This window comes from Lygodium microphyllum, chromosome 21 (genome assembly GCF_053477565.2).
Source record: "Lygodium microphyllum isolate KBCC chromosome 21, Lygodium_microphyllum_v1.1.10, whole genome shotgun sequence".
Classification (NCBI taxonomy): Eukaryota; Viridiplantae; Streptophyta; class Polypodiopsida; order Schizaeales; family Lygodiaceae; genus Lygodium; species Lygodium microphyllum.
In genome coordinates this window covers 134,157,472-134,172,082 of record NC_141155.1, presented here as the reverse complement: position 1 = coordinate 134,172,082, position 14,611 = coordinate 134,157,472, and the positions used below count along the sequence as shown (strand labels likewise).

The 14,611-nt window shown below is 43.3% G+C and overlaps 1 protein-coding gene across 1 annotated transcript in view; it reads right to left on the bottom strand.

The window, feature by feature from the left end:
* Window positions 1–14,611, bottom strand: part of LOC148018591 (endonuclease III homolog 1, chloroplastic-like) — a 52,766-nt gene that overhangs the window by 23,887 nt on the left and 14,268 nt on the right. The window contains exon 2 of the mRNA XM_087661247.1: window positions 7,445–7,505. Within this exon, the coding sequence (XP_087517373.1) occupies window positions 7,445–7,505 (61 nt within the window). The remainder of the gene's footprint in view (window positions 1–7,444; window positions 7,506–14,611) is intronic.

The following is a 14,611-nucleotide window of genomic DNA, read 5'->3' as shown; positions in this document are numbered from 1 at the left end:
GGAATCAAATCCTGGAGCTGGGATTGACATCCAGGTTCATGCTGAGCTGGTTATCTGACAGAGAGCGGGAGGCTTTCGTCTGGAGCTCACATGAGGGGACACTTTGGCGGTCCGGCCGAAGGCGGGGACTCCATGGTCACCTATGTTCAGAGGCATTTTTGACAGGATGGTCTTGTATGCTACTGCGAGATATTGGTGATGGACACAGAGACATGCTATGATCTTCTCTATTTTCAAGTGTTTGGTACGATCGACATCGACATCGGGTTCTCTCCGAGGCACCTTGGTGGTGGCTTGATCACCCACTGCTTGGGTATCCATGGTTCTACTTGGTGGTTCTATGTTGTATAGTTTATGATCCCTTTTCATTGTACTATTGTATTGTATCAGATTACTCATGATCTGAGAGAGGGTGTTAGCAGAGTATTTGTCAGCTCATGTGTGAGTCTGAGCTTGATCTGGGCTGGGCATTTTTTATTAGGTATTTTAGGTATTTTTCTGTTGTGGCATTTTATGCCAGTGGAGCATTTTATGCACCAGTCGGCCAGCATTAAATGCTGTCCGACCAGCATTATTGCTCCCCACTTTTTCAGCCTATTTATACTCAGTGGCTCCTCCTCAGTCAGTCACTTCATCTTCTCCATCTGCAGACTCTGTGGAGAGAGGAGCCAGTGCCAGTGCCCACGCAGCCAGTGACTCACTGTTGTATGCGACTGTCTCGTGTTCAGATATATGGATTCCATTTCCCGTGCATACATCTGAGTTCTCATCTGTATCGTGTTCTTTTCTTTTCTCTTTTTGTCTTGTGTTTCAGCAGTTTATTTCAGCACATGTTTATGCTTCCACCGCTCCTCCACTTCTGACAAAAAGGAGCTCAACACGAGCTAAAAAGAAATGCTATCCCCCTCCTTTTTTGTGTTTTGGTTAAACGGCTCTTTGCTTGTATGGTTAGGTTCGAAATTAAAAGACCACTCTAGAGTGTCAATAATGAAGAAATGCTGCCATGAGTGGGACGGCTGCTTGAGATCAATGGTAAGCAATGTAAGCCACATCATCCACTTGATGAGGTAAAAGGGACGCATGTTGTCACATATGCAAGGGCTTAGGGCTCACTTGGATGTGTTAGAGGTTTGGTCACCTCCAGGACTTGGGTAGGCCAATTTCGGGAAGTTTAGGCAGCATCATCTTGTACAGGACCAGGTCGGGCAGTTTGGGCAGGTCAAACAAGCAACTGGGTAGTGATTTGGGCAATCCCGGAAGGACAGGCAGGCAAGGGGACAGTGCCATGTGGCAATCCGTCTGACCCAGCAGGTGACGCATTTATGCAGCAGTCAGACAGTATTATGCTGCAGTCAGCTGCATTAATTGCAGGGAAACTCACATTATTTTATCATTTCTTTTTGACATTTCTATCAGCCTGCCCTTGGTCATCATCACTTCGAGCTTATGCACAGTAAGTGAGATCTTTGGTTGTATATACTTCCACAGCCTGTTGTAAATACTGCATTCTGCATTCAGCATTCATCTCTCTCTCTCTCTCTCCCCCTGACCTGGACCCACACCTGCCCCGCCCTGCCCTATATCTGCCATGACCTGCCCCACCCCAAATCTGTCCCTGCCCCTACCACGCCCAACATCTGCTCTGATCTGCTGCCCTGCTACCCTGCCCATGCCCCACCCCAGATCTGCCCCTGCCCTAAATCTACCCTGCCTCAGGTCTGCCCCGCCTGCCATATCAGTCAATACAGTTTCCCTCCTCATTTCTATTTTTGTTTCCATTTACAGCCCCAAAAAGGCTTTCTGGGTGCCCTGCAGAAAGTCAAGGCACCACCCAAGAGACTTCAGCAACTCTCTCTCTCTCTCTCTCTCTCTCTCTCTCTCTCTCTCTCTCTCTCTCTATATATATATCCACACAGTGGCGCTTCGATAAGTCTTCAGAGCCACCAGGGCATTGCCTAAAGAAAAGTGTCCACTGGCTTTTGGGTATTTGATCCGGCTGAATTCTCTTAATGAAAGTGATGAGGTTTTTGACTTTGATATCCCCTTTCAATTTGCAACGGATTTTGGAACCTATTTACATTTTCTATGAAAGGAACGGTCAACAAGCCCGCCGGTACGGATGCCATTAAGAGGCCATAGCAATCTTTGTTGTAAAAAAAAAAATCGCTCTAAACCCATCAATTGAACTCACCATGGCCCCAGTACGTGCTATCGCTGGCTTTCGCGCATACTAAGCAAATCACCTTAAGGCGCTAATAATATCCGATTCTCCCTCCTATATTATTTGATGAGCGCTGCAGGCTTGGGCCGGCATGCCCGGACAGGAAATATATATATATATATATATATATATATATATATATATATACGGCATTGACTCCACCCATTCATTGGGCAACACTCTACATATATATATGTATATATATGTATATATATACATATATATACATATATATATGTAGAGTGTTGCCCAATGAATGGGTGGAGTCAATGCCGTATATATATATATATATATATGTGTGTGTGGTGTGTGTGTGTGTGTGTGTGTGTGTGTGTGTGTGTGTGTGTGTACATTTATATGTATATATATGTATATATATGTATGTATATATATACATACATACATATATGTATGTATATATATATATACATACATATATGTATATACATACATACATACATACATACATACATACATACATATATATATATATATATATATATATATATATATACACGGCATTGACTCCACCCATTCATTCTATTCCACATTCATTCCTTCCAACGTTCGGTCACTCTCTTCCTCTCCACTGCTGCTCACAGCCCACCCAGAGGATATTGCAGTTCGTGGTCTTCATCTCCCCCTGCACTAGGCACCCTATCTCCTACAGCTTTGAGGCTGTGTTTTGGGCTACCAATTCTCTTCCTTCACTTGGCGAACATCTCCACCATGTAGCGTCAGATCGTACCTGCATTTTTGGCTGCAGATTCTCTTCCTCCACATGGCGACCATCACCTCCATTTGGCATCAACAGGCACCTACGTTTTTGCTACCAAATCACCTCTCTCTACCTAGTGATAGTGCTCTCCACCTAGCGTCCTATGTGTCACAATCTGACACCTCCCTAGCATAGTGACAGCCCTGGTAGGCACCTGCTACTTTAGATACCTACATTTTTGCACTTCTTGCTCCATTAGGGACTGGATTTCCTCATCTAGCAGGCCATCCTATTGATCCTCATCTTCCAAAGTACATGCTCGTAGCTAGTGATCTTTTTCCTCAACTCCGATGGCGTTTGAGGATTGCATTCCGCTCCCTTGACAGCTATCCTTCACCTTTAGCATACATCTTCGACAGGCTAATGCTCAGAGGACTGCATTTCGCTCCCTCTATAATGCACACTTCCTTCAAGTGCCGCTGCCTAATCAAACAAGATAATGTAGTCATCTTCAAAGCTTTGGCTCCACTGTATCAACTTTGTTTACTTAGCCTGATTCAGTGCTTCATCTTCTTCTTCTACTGTGTTTTCTCAGTTACTCTTTTCTCTCAATTTTTACCATGCACACTCGATGTTTCTCCCCGCAAACCCTACTATCTCTCTGGTTTGCCTTCATAACAATCCTTTCTTGACATGGTATCTGAGCCAGAGGTACTCAGAGAGCCACAAGGATCCTTTGCATCGGAGAAGGCAAAGACAAGTTGCGGATTTGGCATAATCTTCTTATTTCCCCCCTTATTTCCACTGCATCAACGGGAGATACCCTTCCCTTCTTCTCCCTACCAACCTCCCTTTTTCAGGATGACACACCAGTACCATGGCTTCTTCCCCAATAGATGGAAAGTCTATTGGGTGCTCCTACAACGGTCATACCATCAAAGACTGTCAACTTTGACCTTTGCTCCCCACACCACCACACATTATATGCATCTACCACCCCGCACTCCTTGTGCCACCTCTCCCTTCTGGACCATAGAGGTTTTCTACATTGGCTATCAAAGTATTATGCTCATCCCATCTCAACTACCAATGACCTTCATCGAACCCTTGCCGCATAACTATCCTTAGTGGGGGATCTTGTTGTCTATTTCTTGCTTTGCATTTTTAAGCTAATAACTAGATGGAGCATGACCCTCTCTCCATCTTGGGCACCTTTTTGGGCTTGAGAGGATGTATTGAACAACCAAAATTAAAGCTAGCATTAACAATTAATTATCATGCATTTGCACCAAATTTTTGCTCCTTGATTCAGCCCCAAAAAGCTTTAGTTATGATAAAAGGCTTTTATTTTGCACAATATGACAAATGCTGAGAACTCCTAGAAAGGGCATGTTGTGGTGGTGCTTGGCTCTTGGTTCCAACTTGTTATGAGCATTCTTAGTGGCTTGCTTTGGGCTAAGCCTTGTGTGATCTTCATCATTATCGAGTTGCTTCACATTTGTCCTCATTGCTCTTGTTTATGCTTTACATTATCTCATTATTAACTAAGTGCATGATCTTGTGATGTCGTAAAAACACACTCGATTTCTTTCTCTTCCAACATCTTGAGCCCACCACACTTTCAACTTCCAACAAAAATGTCCTACACACTAATAGTTGACAAAGCTACTAATGTGCCCCATTGGCTCAATGACATGGTTGACATGGAAGAGTGGCAAGTAGTCTACAATAGCAATTGTTCCAATTGGAGCAGCCCAGATAGTCACAAATGGAGCCTAGATTTGTTCTCAATCAAGGTTGGTTAGGTCTTTTAGCCTTAGATGAACTCTTATGGTCTCTGAGGAAGTAGTTATGCACAAGGAACTAGTTTAGCATAAGGAGCCAATATGAGATGAGCGAGCCAACTCTAGATCCGAATCTAGATGTGGAGACCTCTTAGAAGGTGTCGCCTATGATTGATCTCACAACAAATGATATGATTATTCATGTGGGTGATATTGCACAACTCCTCAAGCTATTAGATCTTCAAGGATCCTTACTTTAGTTAGGGTGGTGCAGCCACTTCTAGCACCCATAGTTTCTCTAGTCAAATGTCAATTTTTGGCGCATATGGCTCAAGGATTTTTTTAGAATTGTAGAGTTCAAGACCGATGCACTATTCATGATTGATCAGGTTTGAGGATTCCATCTTTTCTTTTTTTGGTAAAAAAATGGTGTTGCTAATCATGTCATCCAAAAGAAAATACAATGAAGTGCAAATTCTCACTAATCTAGTCGGAGATGTCTACTAGTCAAACCATACATACAAGGCCTCTTAGGGCGGCCACAAGGGATGGGGAAAGAAGGCATAGTGGAGAGTATAACACCACTGGAGTATTGCACCACTAGGGTTTGCCATCCTGTAAAGTGAAGAATAGGCCAATGTGGAGAGTCTCCTTGGAGGTACTCCCAGCAACTTGTGAGGGAATGAATAATGGATGGCTAGAGCTAAGCCAAGGTGGCATGCATGCTCTCAATGCTGAAAATCATTTGGCAATGGCCCTTCCAAACCTATGAAGGAAAGACAATCTAGAATGAAAGTCCGCATTGTGGTGAAAATCCAACTCACATATGATTTCACTCTTCTTCAAGGCATGACCAACTTCAAGTTTGACTGCAAGGAGTAACCCCCCGAATCACCTACTTGAATCTTGTACAGACGGGCTTGTGGCTCTAGTACTTTGGCACCTTGGTCCTTAACATAGGAGTCCTTAATCCATCCGACCAAGACCACAGAAAATGCACACTAGGTGGCATAATTGACACACAAAGAAGAGAACCAAAAATACCCTAGAGAGTCCATCCTCTCTTAGGCACTTCTACCCCGCCTTGTGACTAGAAGGCACAAAACGTCTCCCACTCAGCAAGAAGTAAACACCCATCTCCTCTGTCACCAAAGTTAGGACACAGTCCCAAAATCGCATCCTTACAGGAGAGTATGCAATCCAAGATCATCTCTTGCTGAAAGAGTTGTCTACAAAATCCAGCAGCAAGCCAAACTCACACCCTTACAGGGGAGTATGCAATCCAAGATCATCTCTTGCTGAAAGAGTTGTCTACAAAATCCAGCAGCAAGTCCCATCACCTCAGGGAAAGATCTAACTCTCCCATACTGATCGTACAAGATGCGGATCTAATCTCTAGGTGCTAGGCCAATGCACCTGGAAAAATTATCTGCACATAGTGTCCCCTTTCTGTCCCAGAAGGTAGCCGAAGTGCAGCAAGAAAACTGTCCTCCTGTCCTCTAGGCTCACTAACAGCTCCTAGGCATGGAGAGTGTGGTCTCTAGGGGAGTCTTGCAGCAAAAGTGGCTGCCAACCTCATCACAAAGCCCTCTCCTCCTCCCAGAGCTATTGCCTCACACAAAGAGCCTCCTGAAAAACTTTGCTCAACTCTCCAAGGGTCTATATCACCTCCCCTACAATCTCCAACCTACGTCATGTCTGTGGCCCAAAGCTGCCTGATCTGTCTGGGCACCTCCTCCCACTTATAAGTCAAGTCAAGATCCGACATGAGGTGGGTCGAGGGCTGAGGCAGATGCATCTAAAGATAGAAGGACCATGGCATGATCCAATAGAGGATTCCATCTATGGATGCAGATTCATCAAAATTAACTCAAGTGTTTTTTCAGCATTTTCGATGGGGATAGGCACTTGAGGGTAGATGCAATTTCAGTTGGGGAGAGTGTGTCCAGTACGAACACTAGTTTCCCTCTAGATTCCAGACAGTGAATGATGATAGTTGGACCAGCAGAAAAACGTAGACAGATTCAAGTGACAAAAGGAGCCAAAACCTAAGTCGTCAGTACATATTGGCTAAGATGATAGGCATTGAAATGGATCTAGTAAATTGTTTTATATAGTCAAAGAAAGGGTTAACAGTTTGACCCACCTTGTGATAAATTTTCATGATTTGGACTCCTTGTAAGCTTGAGGAGTTTTTGGCTATTCAAATCCACACTCATTCTTGTACAAATTCACAGAGAGAATGGTTAGCTGCCAGCCTTAGTGCTCTTCCAGATTTATGGCATGTGTGGGATTAATAATTGCACCTAAGAATAGGAAATGACCCAAACTAATAATCCATATTACAAACTAAGCAGACTATTATTTCTTGTATGCTTCACAATCACACATTGCATTCTAAACAACTTGAGAATATGAGTCTCAACACAGTAAGGCAGGTTCCCTAGAATACAGAACTGATCCGAAGTCTATAGCATATCTATAAGCTAGTCTTGCAAAAAGTACCTAAAATAAGAATTTAAAAGCATTGACAAATATATGTTGCATGTGATCTTGTCCAAGCCGGTTGACATGTAGCATATCTACAAACTGGTTTTGCAACAAGTCTTAAAAGTAAGAATCTAACAGCATTGATAAAAGTATGATGCACATGATCTTGTCAATGTCTCACAGAAGCAGCTTACACAGTGAAGTCCACCATGATTAAAAGCTAATCCATACCAGCAGTCCCACATTCCTCCAAGTTCTGCTGCTGATTTGCGAAGCTCTCCATGTTGCCGTCCTGTCCATATAGATATATCACCATCAGCAACTGAAAGTACACTACACATGGAGAGATTTGCAAAGGCCCTACATATCAACAAGTGAGACCCATAGTCTTGCAAAAGTCAAATAAGCAACTTTGTACCATTTCATTGTTCTTGGTAGCAGATAGAAAGATACAAAGATAGGAAAAACAAATAAAATGTATTTATGTCTATGAGACATCCAAATGGAACTAAAAGTGGTTACAATGGTTCTATGGTAAGTCTCCACCTGCATATAGTGAAAAAGCACCAAGAAGCTTGCTCGAATGATCACGTAGGTAAGTTACATAGGTTGTTCCTTTGAAGTCCTCAAATAAGTGAGACATTTAGCACAATGTTCATGGCATTCACAAATAGCAACTATTATGACTACATTCCATACTCTCTATAAATGCACATGAATGATCTCTTGTACTTTTATTATTCAAAAAGGTGTGTGAGCTTCCATTTTGAGAGAAAAAGGGCTCAGAACGTTCTTAAAGCAGTTTTGGTTTGTTTGATGACTGCCCAAGAGGCAGAATTTCTCTGCCATGTATCACTTTTCTTCAGTTAATAAAGCCTCGACTGACCAGCTTTGGTCTGTTTGGTGGCATCCCAAGAGGCAGAATTTCTCTGCTATGTATCACTTTTCTTCAGTTAATAAAGTTGATTGAGTGGGTTAAACCAAGGCCAGTAGTTTGGTGTGATCAGTAATTTGTTCGTGTGTTTACTATTTTTGTTAATTGTATTTGGCCAAAATACAGTAGAGTAGCTGCTGTGAATTTGGGAGTTGCTCTAGTTTTTGGATTTCACGCTTTCAAATTAGGGATTACAGGTCTGAAAACCCCAGGACAGCAGTAGAAAACTCAAAACTTGAGCCTAGCCCAAGGGAATTCAACAGATTATTTAGAAATTTCTTGAAGTTCGAATCTATAATTCCTATCTAGAACTGTAGAGAACAGGTTGAAAGAAAAGCTAGATGAAGTAATGCCCCTTATAGTGGTATCTAAGCAACATCATTTTGATCGGGAATCTAGGAAATGGGCCTTCACTATTGATTAACGAGGAAGACAACAATGTTTCAACTAAGATCTCTGATCCAGAGCAAGAATTGTGAAAAGAAAAAATGTGAAGATACAAGTGAAAAGTGTGACGATATGCTAGGGTTACACCGAGGAAACATATAAAGTACGGCCACGACTGAAACACAAAGACTTAGACAGTGTCATGCAAAACTCAAACCCTAAATGCAAAATGCAAAATGCAAAACGCAAAAACACAAACAGAAATAGAGAAGAAAGAGAACTCTGAAGTAAACAAATCCATGCAGTACATGAAGGAAAGAATGTACAAGACACTCAAGGGTAGAGCTGTCCAACAGCCGGTGGCTCTCATGGGAGCAAACTAAGGGAGGGGTCGATGTGTCACCCACAAGAGACGGATCCCGAGTCTAGTAACCACCAATCAGAGTAAAGGCTGGTGAAGAAAAGTGCTGAAAACACAAAAACGACCTAATGAAGACGATCGCAGCTAATTGTTGGCAATAATGAGAGGCTAGGCGATAGCTTAAACCACATAGCCGTAATCGCTGGGAGCTGGACACCTAGTGGAAGGCTAATGACTCAAACCTACAAGACAAGGATAAGGCTGAATGGTGGGCAGCTTGTCTATTTATAGATGTAGAAGGATCCTCCCAAGTAGCTCTGTGGGGAAAATGAAAAGGGTTGGTTAGATCTAGCACATCATAAAACAAACAAGCTAACCTAATCATTGAAGGATGTCAATATCAATGGAAAGGGTGATGAAATAAGGTGTGGTGGTGGTAAGGTGGTGAAGAACTGCTGGTGGAGACAGACAGGATCTGCTCAAGGGTGCTCTGCACAATGAGATGCATAGTAGTATGCTCCATTAGTGGCACCTCATGGGAAAATTATTCACTTGCCCAAGCACCCTTTACAAAGATTATGCAATCATGCAATGCAAAGGAGAAGATACAACAAGGGAGGAAGGCCGATATCAAAGACAAATGCTGAAGCTCATAGAATACCATGAAAGGGTAGAAACCCCCTCTCAACCCAAGATGTTGATGCGAAAGGAGAAAGAGGAGCCTAATGTTGGCCTTCATGTGGTGCCAAGAACCATGAAGATGAGATGAGGATAAAGCACCCTGACCGGAAGAGCAAGATAGAAGTCACCGCCATGATAGCATCAAGAGAGATGCTACACAACCCTCCTTAAGAGGGGAAGCCTCCATGCTGGTAGAAGAGCAAAACTCCTAGGAAGATGAAATTGTTAGCGATCGCGTGTGTCTTGTGCAGTCATCTCCTACCTATGAGCCTCTGTCTGAGTCAGACGAGGACATTAGGAGCTTTGACATTATCTATCTGTTGTTTTATGTGTTTTAGACACTTTAGATGGAGAGCACACTAGTGCATTTCTTTCGGTGCACTTTTTGGCTATTTTTTAGGGGATTGACCACATTTAGGGTTTTCCCTCTTTTTCGCCTATATATAGGCAGCCTGCCCTTCCACTTTCATTATCCATTATCCATCATTGATCCTTCATGATCAGCCAATTCTCCTCATTCTTTCATCCCCCTACTACCATCTTGTACCCACATTGACGCGTAAAGTTGCATATTGGGGCTGACTATTGCAACCTTGTACCTTCAACCATTGCAGTCACATTGTTCCTTCTCTCTCCTACATTATCTCTGTCCCTCTCCGTGTTCACTTTCCTCTTTCCAATGCACACACTCACATGGTATCAGCGCCATGCATGGGAGCCGGAGTCTAAGGAGGACTCTGTTCGTGGTTCTGGTCATCTTCATCGCCAATTTTGGAAGCAGCACATCTGCGTTTTGCCTTATACATTGCTGGACAGCCTAGGCTAGGCATCCATTTGACTAGCTAGGTGGTCTATTCACTGGTCTGCCCTTGGCATTTTGCAGGCAGCCCTTCAGTCCAGCACTCATTTCAGGCAGGTGACAGCTCCTAACTGCCAGCAAGTTATTTCTAGGTGCAGGCGGCCCATTTCCAGGTGGACTGACACATATACTCCCTGTGTTTGACGGTTAGGAGTCTTCCCCTGAGCTGGACAGCATCACAGCAGCCTAGGCAGCCTGTTTTCAGGCAGCCAGATCTGTGTTTTGTGCAGAATACTCCATTTCCAGGACAGGTAATTACTCCTGTAGATAGGGCGACCCCTTTCCGGGCTGAAAGACTCAAGTCCTTTGTGTTTGCTGTGTTTTCCTGCTGAGGGTCTTTCCCTCCCTTGGGCGGCATCTCAGCACTCTGCATAACCCCATTTTCAGGCTGGACGGCCTGTTTAATCTAGCAGACAGACTTCCCTATTGCTGCGTATACTAGATCCATCTTTGTTCCGGGCTAGGAACCCTTTTTGGGTGCTGATATCATCATTTATAGAGCTTACAACCTGTGTTTTCAGTCAACATACCTTCCCGCCTTCCAATTATCCCTTCCTACCTTGGATACTCCCCGTCTCAATCAGTCTTTTCTGATTCATATGTTGATGGACCCTGTACAAGTGGAGGACATTCTAGTTGCAGCATCTTCTTTGTTTTCTTTCAGGTACTTTATTGAAGGACATCTATTGCCAAAGTGTATGCTATGGGGGCTCATGTGGTTTGGGACAATTCAGACCAACCACCATCTTATTACTCATTCCTGTTATGTTCGTCCGGGGCTCCCAATCCCCAATTGGCATTGATGGCATCTCTTGAGCAGGTGTCAATCCTACCCTCTCTCCACATCCGACAAGCTAAATGGGACGAACTATCCTGTATGGTCGTGCTGCATGGAGTGCCTCCTCGACCACTATGACCTTTGGGATTTTGTTATAGTCCCTATATCCAGACCTACCGTGGATCCTCATGATGGTATGACTGCAGATTTGGCAACTTTATGGGATCGGTAGAATGCCAAAGCTTGCTCTTTTCTTTTATTGAGTTGTACCGATTCTGTGCTCATTCATGTTCGATGTATCCACGCTACTGCAAAGATTTGGAGGAGACTGGCATCTCTCTTCCGGATCCTAACATTTGGGCATCGATTATCTATTGAATGGCAACTACGACAACTTTTTGTCGCAGATTCCCTCCCCACCATCTCCTCTAGTAGTTCCCTTGTACCTCCAATACCTTTTAGAGGGGCACAATATTGGTGATGTGGCTTTGAATTTCCTGGCCCTTTGTGTTTGAGAGGGGGCTTCCTAGAATCGTGAGGAGTTGCTTCAAGGTTTCCAATCTACTTTGGGCCTTTCTTTTGTGCAACTTCCTCTTTTCTTTGTCATCAAGCAGCCGTTCCCTGCAGCTTGGCCCTTGGTCCCTGGTGTTTCTATGCAGCTTATGGTGCCTTCGATAGTCCTCACTATCATCTCATAGTTGGGTTAGAGGCTTGGCTCACCCATCCTTGACTAGAGTTTTCTGGCATGATCCATTCAAAGCCTCTTCGTTTCCATTGCCCTTTGGTAGCCTTCCATTTGATCGGATGTTTATACGAAGAGGGCGTCTTGCTCCTTGGTTGGCTTTCTTCCTCGACAAACTATATCGGCATTAGCACTCTTCCTACCACCTTTGGATCTGCATCTCCTTTGGCCTTCCACCACATCCAAGATCTCAAAGGGGGTGTCAACAATCATGTGTGTCTTGTGTGATCATCTCCTGCCTGTGAGCCTCAGCCTAAGTCAGACGAGGACATTAGGAGCTCTAACATTGTCTTTGTCTGCCATTTTATGTGTTTTAGATACTTTAGATGGAGGGCACATTAGTGCATTTCCCTCTTTTTCACCTATATATAGGCAACCTTCCCTCCCACTTTCATTATCCATTATCCATCATCGATCCTTCGTGATCAGCCAATCCTCCTCATTCTCTCATCCCCTGCTACTGTCTAGCATCCACACTAACGCGTAGAGCTGCGTATTGGGGCTGACTGTTGGCAACCTTGTACCTTCAACCATTGCATTCACATTGTTCATTCTCTCTCCTGCATTCTCTTTGTCTCCTCTCCGTGTTCACCTTCCTCTTGTCGTTGCACACTCTCACAAAAACCACAAAAGGAATGGTGTGCATCCCATGTCTCCAACCCAGAAAGGACCGATGCAAGCCTGCATGTTAGCCCTATACTAAAATACAAAACCCTACAAAAGAGATCAAAATCTACAAAATAGAGATCAATATTGAGATGCTCCAAAGCAAAACAAAACAAAAAAGTAAATCTAAATGAAAGATATGCAATGTGTGTGTGTGTGTGTGTGTGTGTGTGTGTGAGAGAGAGAGAGAGAGCAAATATAACGAAGGACTGAAGGAAAAAAGACTAAGGATGCAGCCACCAGTGTGTACATCCATCAACACGTCACTACTAATGAAATGCTACAAGGTGGAGAAATGATACTAGAAGGAGGTGATAAGAATAACCTAGGAATGGAGGCAAAGAGTGCAATGGGTGAGGAGCTAGTACACCAATCAACTAATCCTTCATGAATATTGAAAGATGTAGGCTGCTAGGACAATCCATGAGCCACATGTCTAGCAGCCACTATAGCAGGAGGAATAGATGGGGCAAGAGTGTGACATAGCCCCACTAGCTTATCCAACAAGACTAAAGGTAGTCACAACAGTCTACTGAGGTTTCTTCGAAGAAAGAACCTGGACCTTGATATGACACTCCTCGTCCACATGCCCGATCTCTAGTAGGTGTGTTAAACCTATTATTCTTAAGGAGTCGTTGCCAAATGGGTTTTGGTTCCTTGGTTCTATCGAAGGAAGGGGTATCTATAAAGAAATAGTAAATACCATAATGTAGAAACACAAATAAAAGCGTACAATAAAGCATAAACTCAACCTGGAATACAATTAGGATTAGCGTAACTCAAAGACAATGGACAATTGAATGAAAAAGTGAATGAATACGGAATCTACAATTCTCATGCAACAAACAAACCGTGGAGAAAATGAATACTGAATCTCAAACTCGTGTCTTGAGGACCGACGCAAAGGTAATGAGCTGGAGAGTGTGTCGTACTCCTGGTAGATCCCGGAATGCAGCAAGATAGCCTCCAAGATGTCAAACGGCAGCAAACGCACCAATGGATGATGCCGGATCAGTGTCAAATAGGCAAAGGAGAGAGAGAACCAACAAATGCAGCCACTAATCATAACATGGTAGGCTGATGGCAACAAAACGCAGGTTTGATGATGTGGGAAAGCTGATGACAGAAAAACACATGTACGATGACGTGGCAGTCCGTACAACAAAGCATCAGATCATAAACGCAGCAGTTCAGCAAGTTGCCAGCTGTAAATGATATGGTTGATCAGCAAACATAGTAGAAATTGATGCAAACTGCATAATGGAGGCTAGAAATAGGTGTTGGATGGATGGAGACGATGTTAGGCAACTTCGGCTGAGATGTCCTCCATGAGAATAGGGTGTGGGCAGCAAAGCTAGATCACCTGAAACCCAAAAATACAAGATTAAGACTGAATGGAGGACAGCATGCCTATTTGTAGAAAGTTCCGGGTCCTCAACGGTCTAGAATCTCTCCTTGTTTTAACTCTCTTGAACCACCCCCCGTCTTAGGGTTTTTACATTAAATAAGCATTTTTGGGGCTCTTCAAGAGGCTAATCAACATGTGATGCATATTTTAGCTCAACAATATAACCCTTGTTGTGACTTGCCTTCGCATCTCTAAGTTCTTGCCACCACTCATCTTCCTTTGCAAAGAAAAAGCAACCAAGTCCCTCTCTAAATAAGAGTATCTGGAGAATTTCTTATATACTTGATTGCGCAACCTCATTAACACAAAAACAAACACTCAAACTCAAAAAAGATCGGCAATCAAGGCAACGAGATGTATTGAATGAAATGGAACTATTTTCCAAGCAACTTGTTTAAGAAGGTAACATGATCATGTGAAGATATGCTAGGGTTTGCACAAAGGAAGCATAGCATGTATGACCAAGACTAGAACACAAAGACTCAAACAGTGACAAGTAAAACTCAAACCCTAAACACAAAACTTGCACACAAAGACATACACGATGTAATAAACTCTAAAGTGAATGAATACTGTAAATGA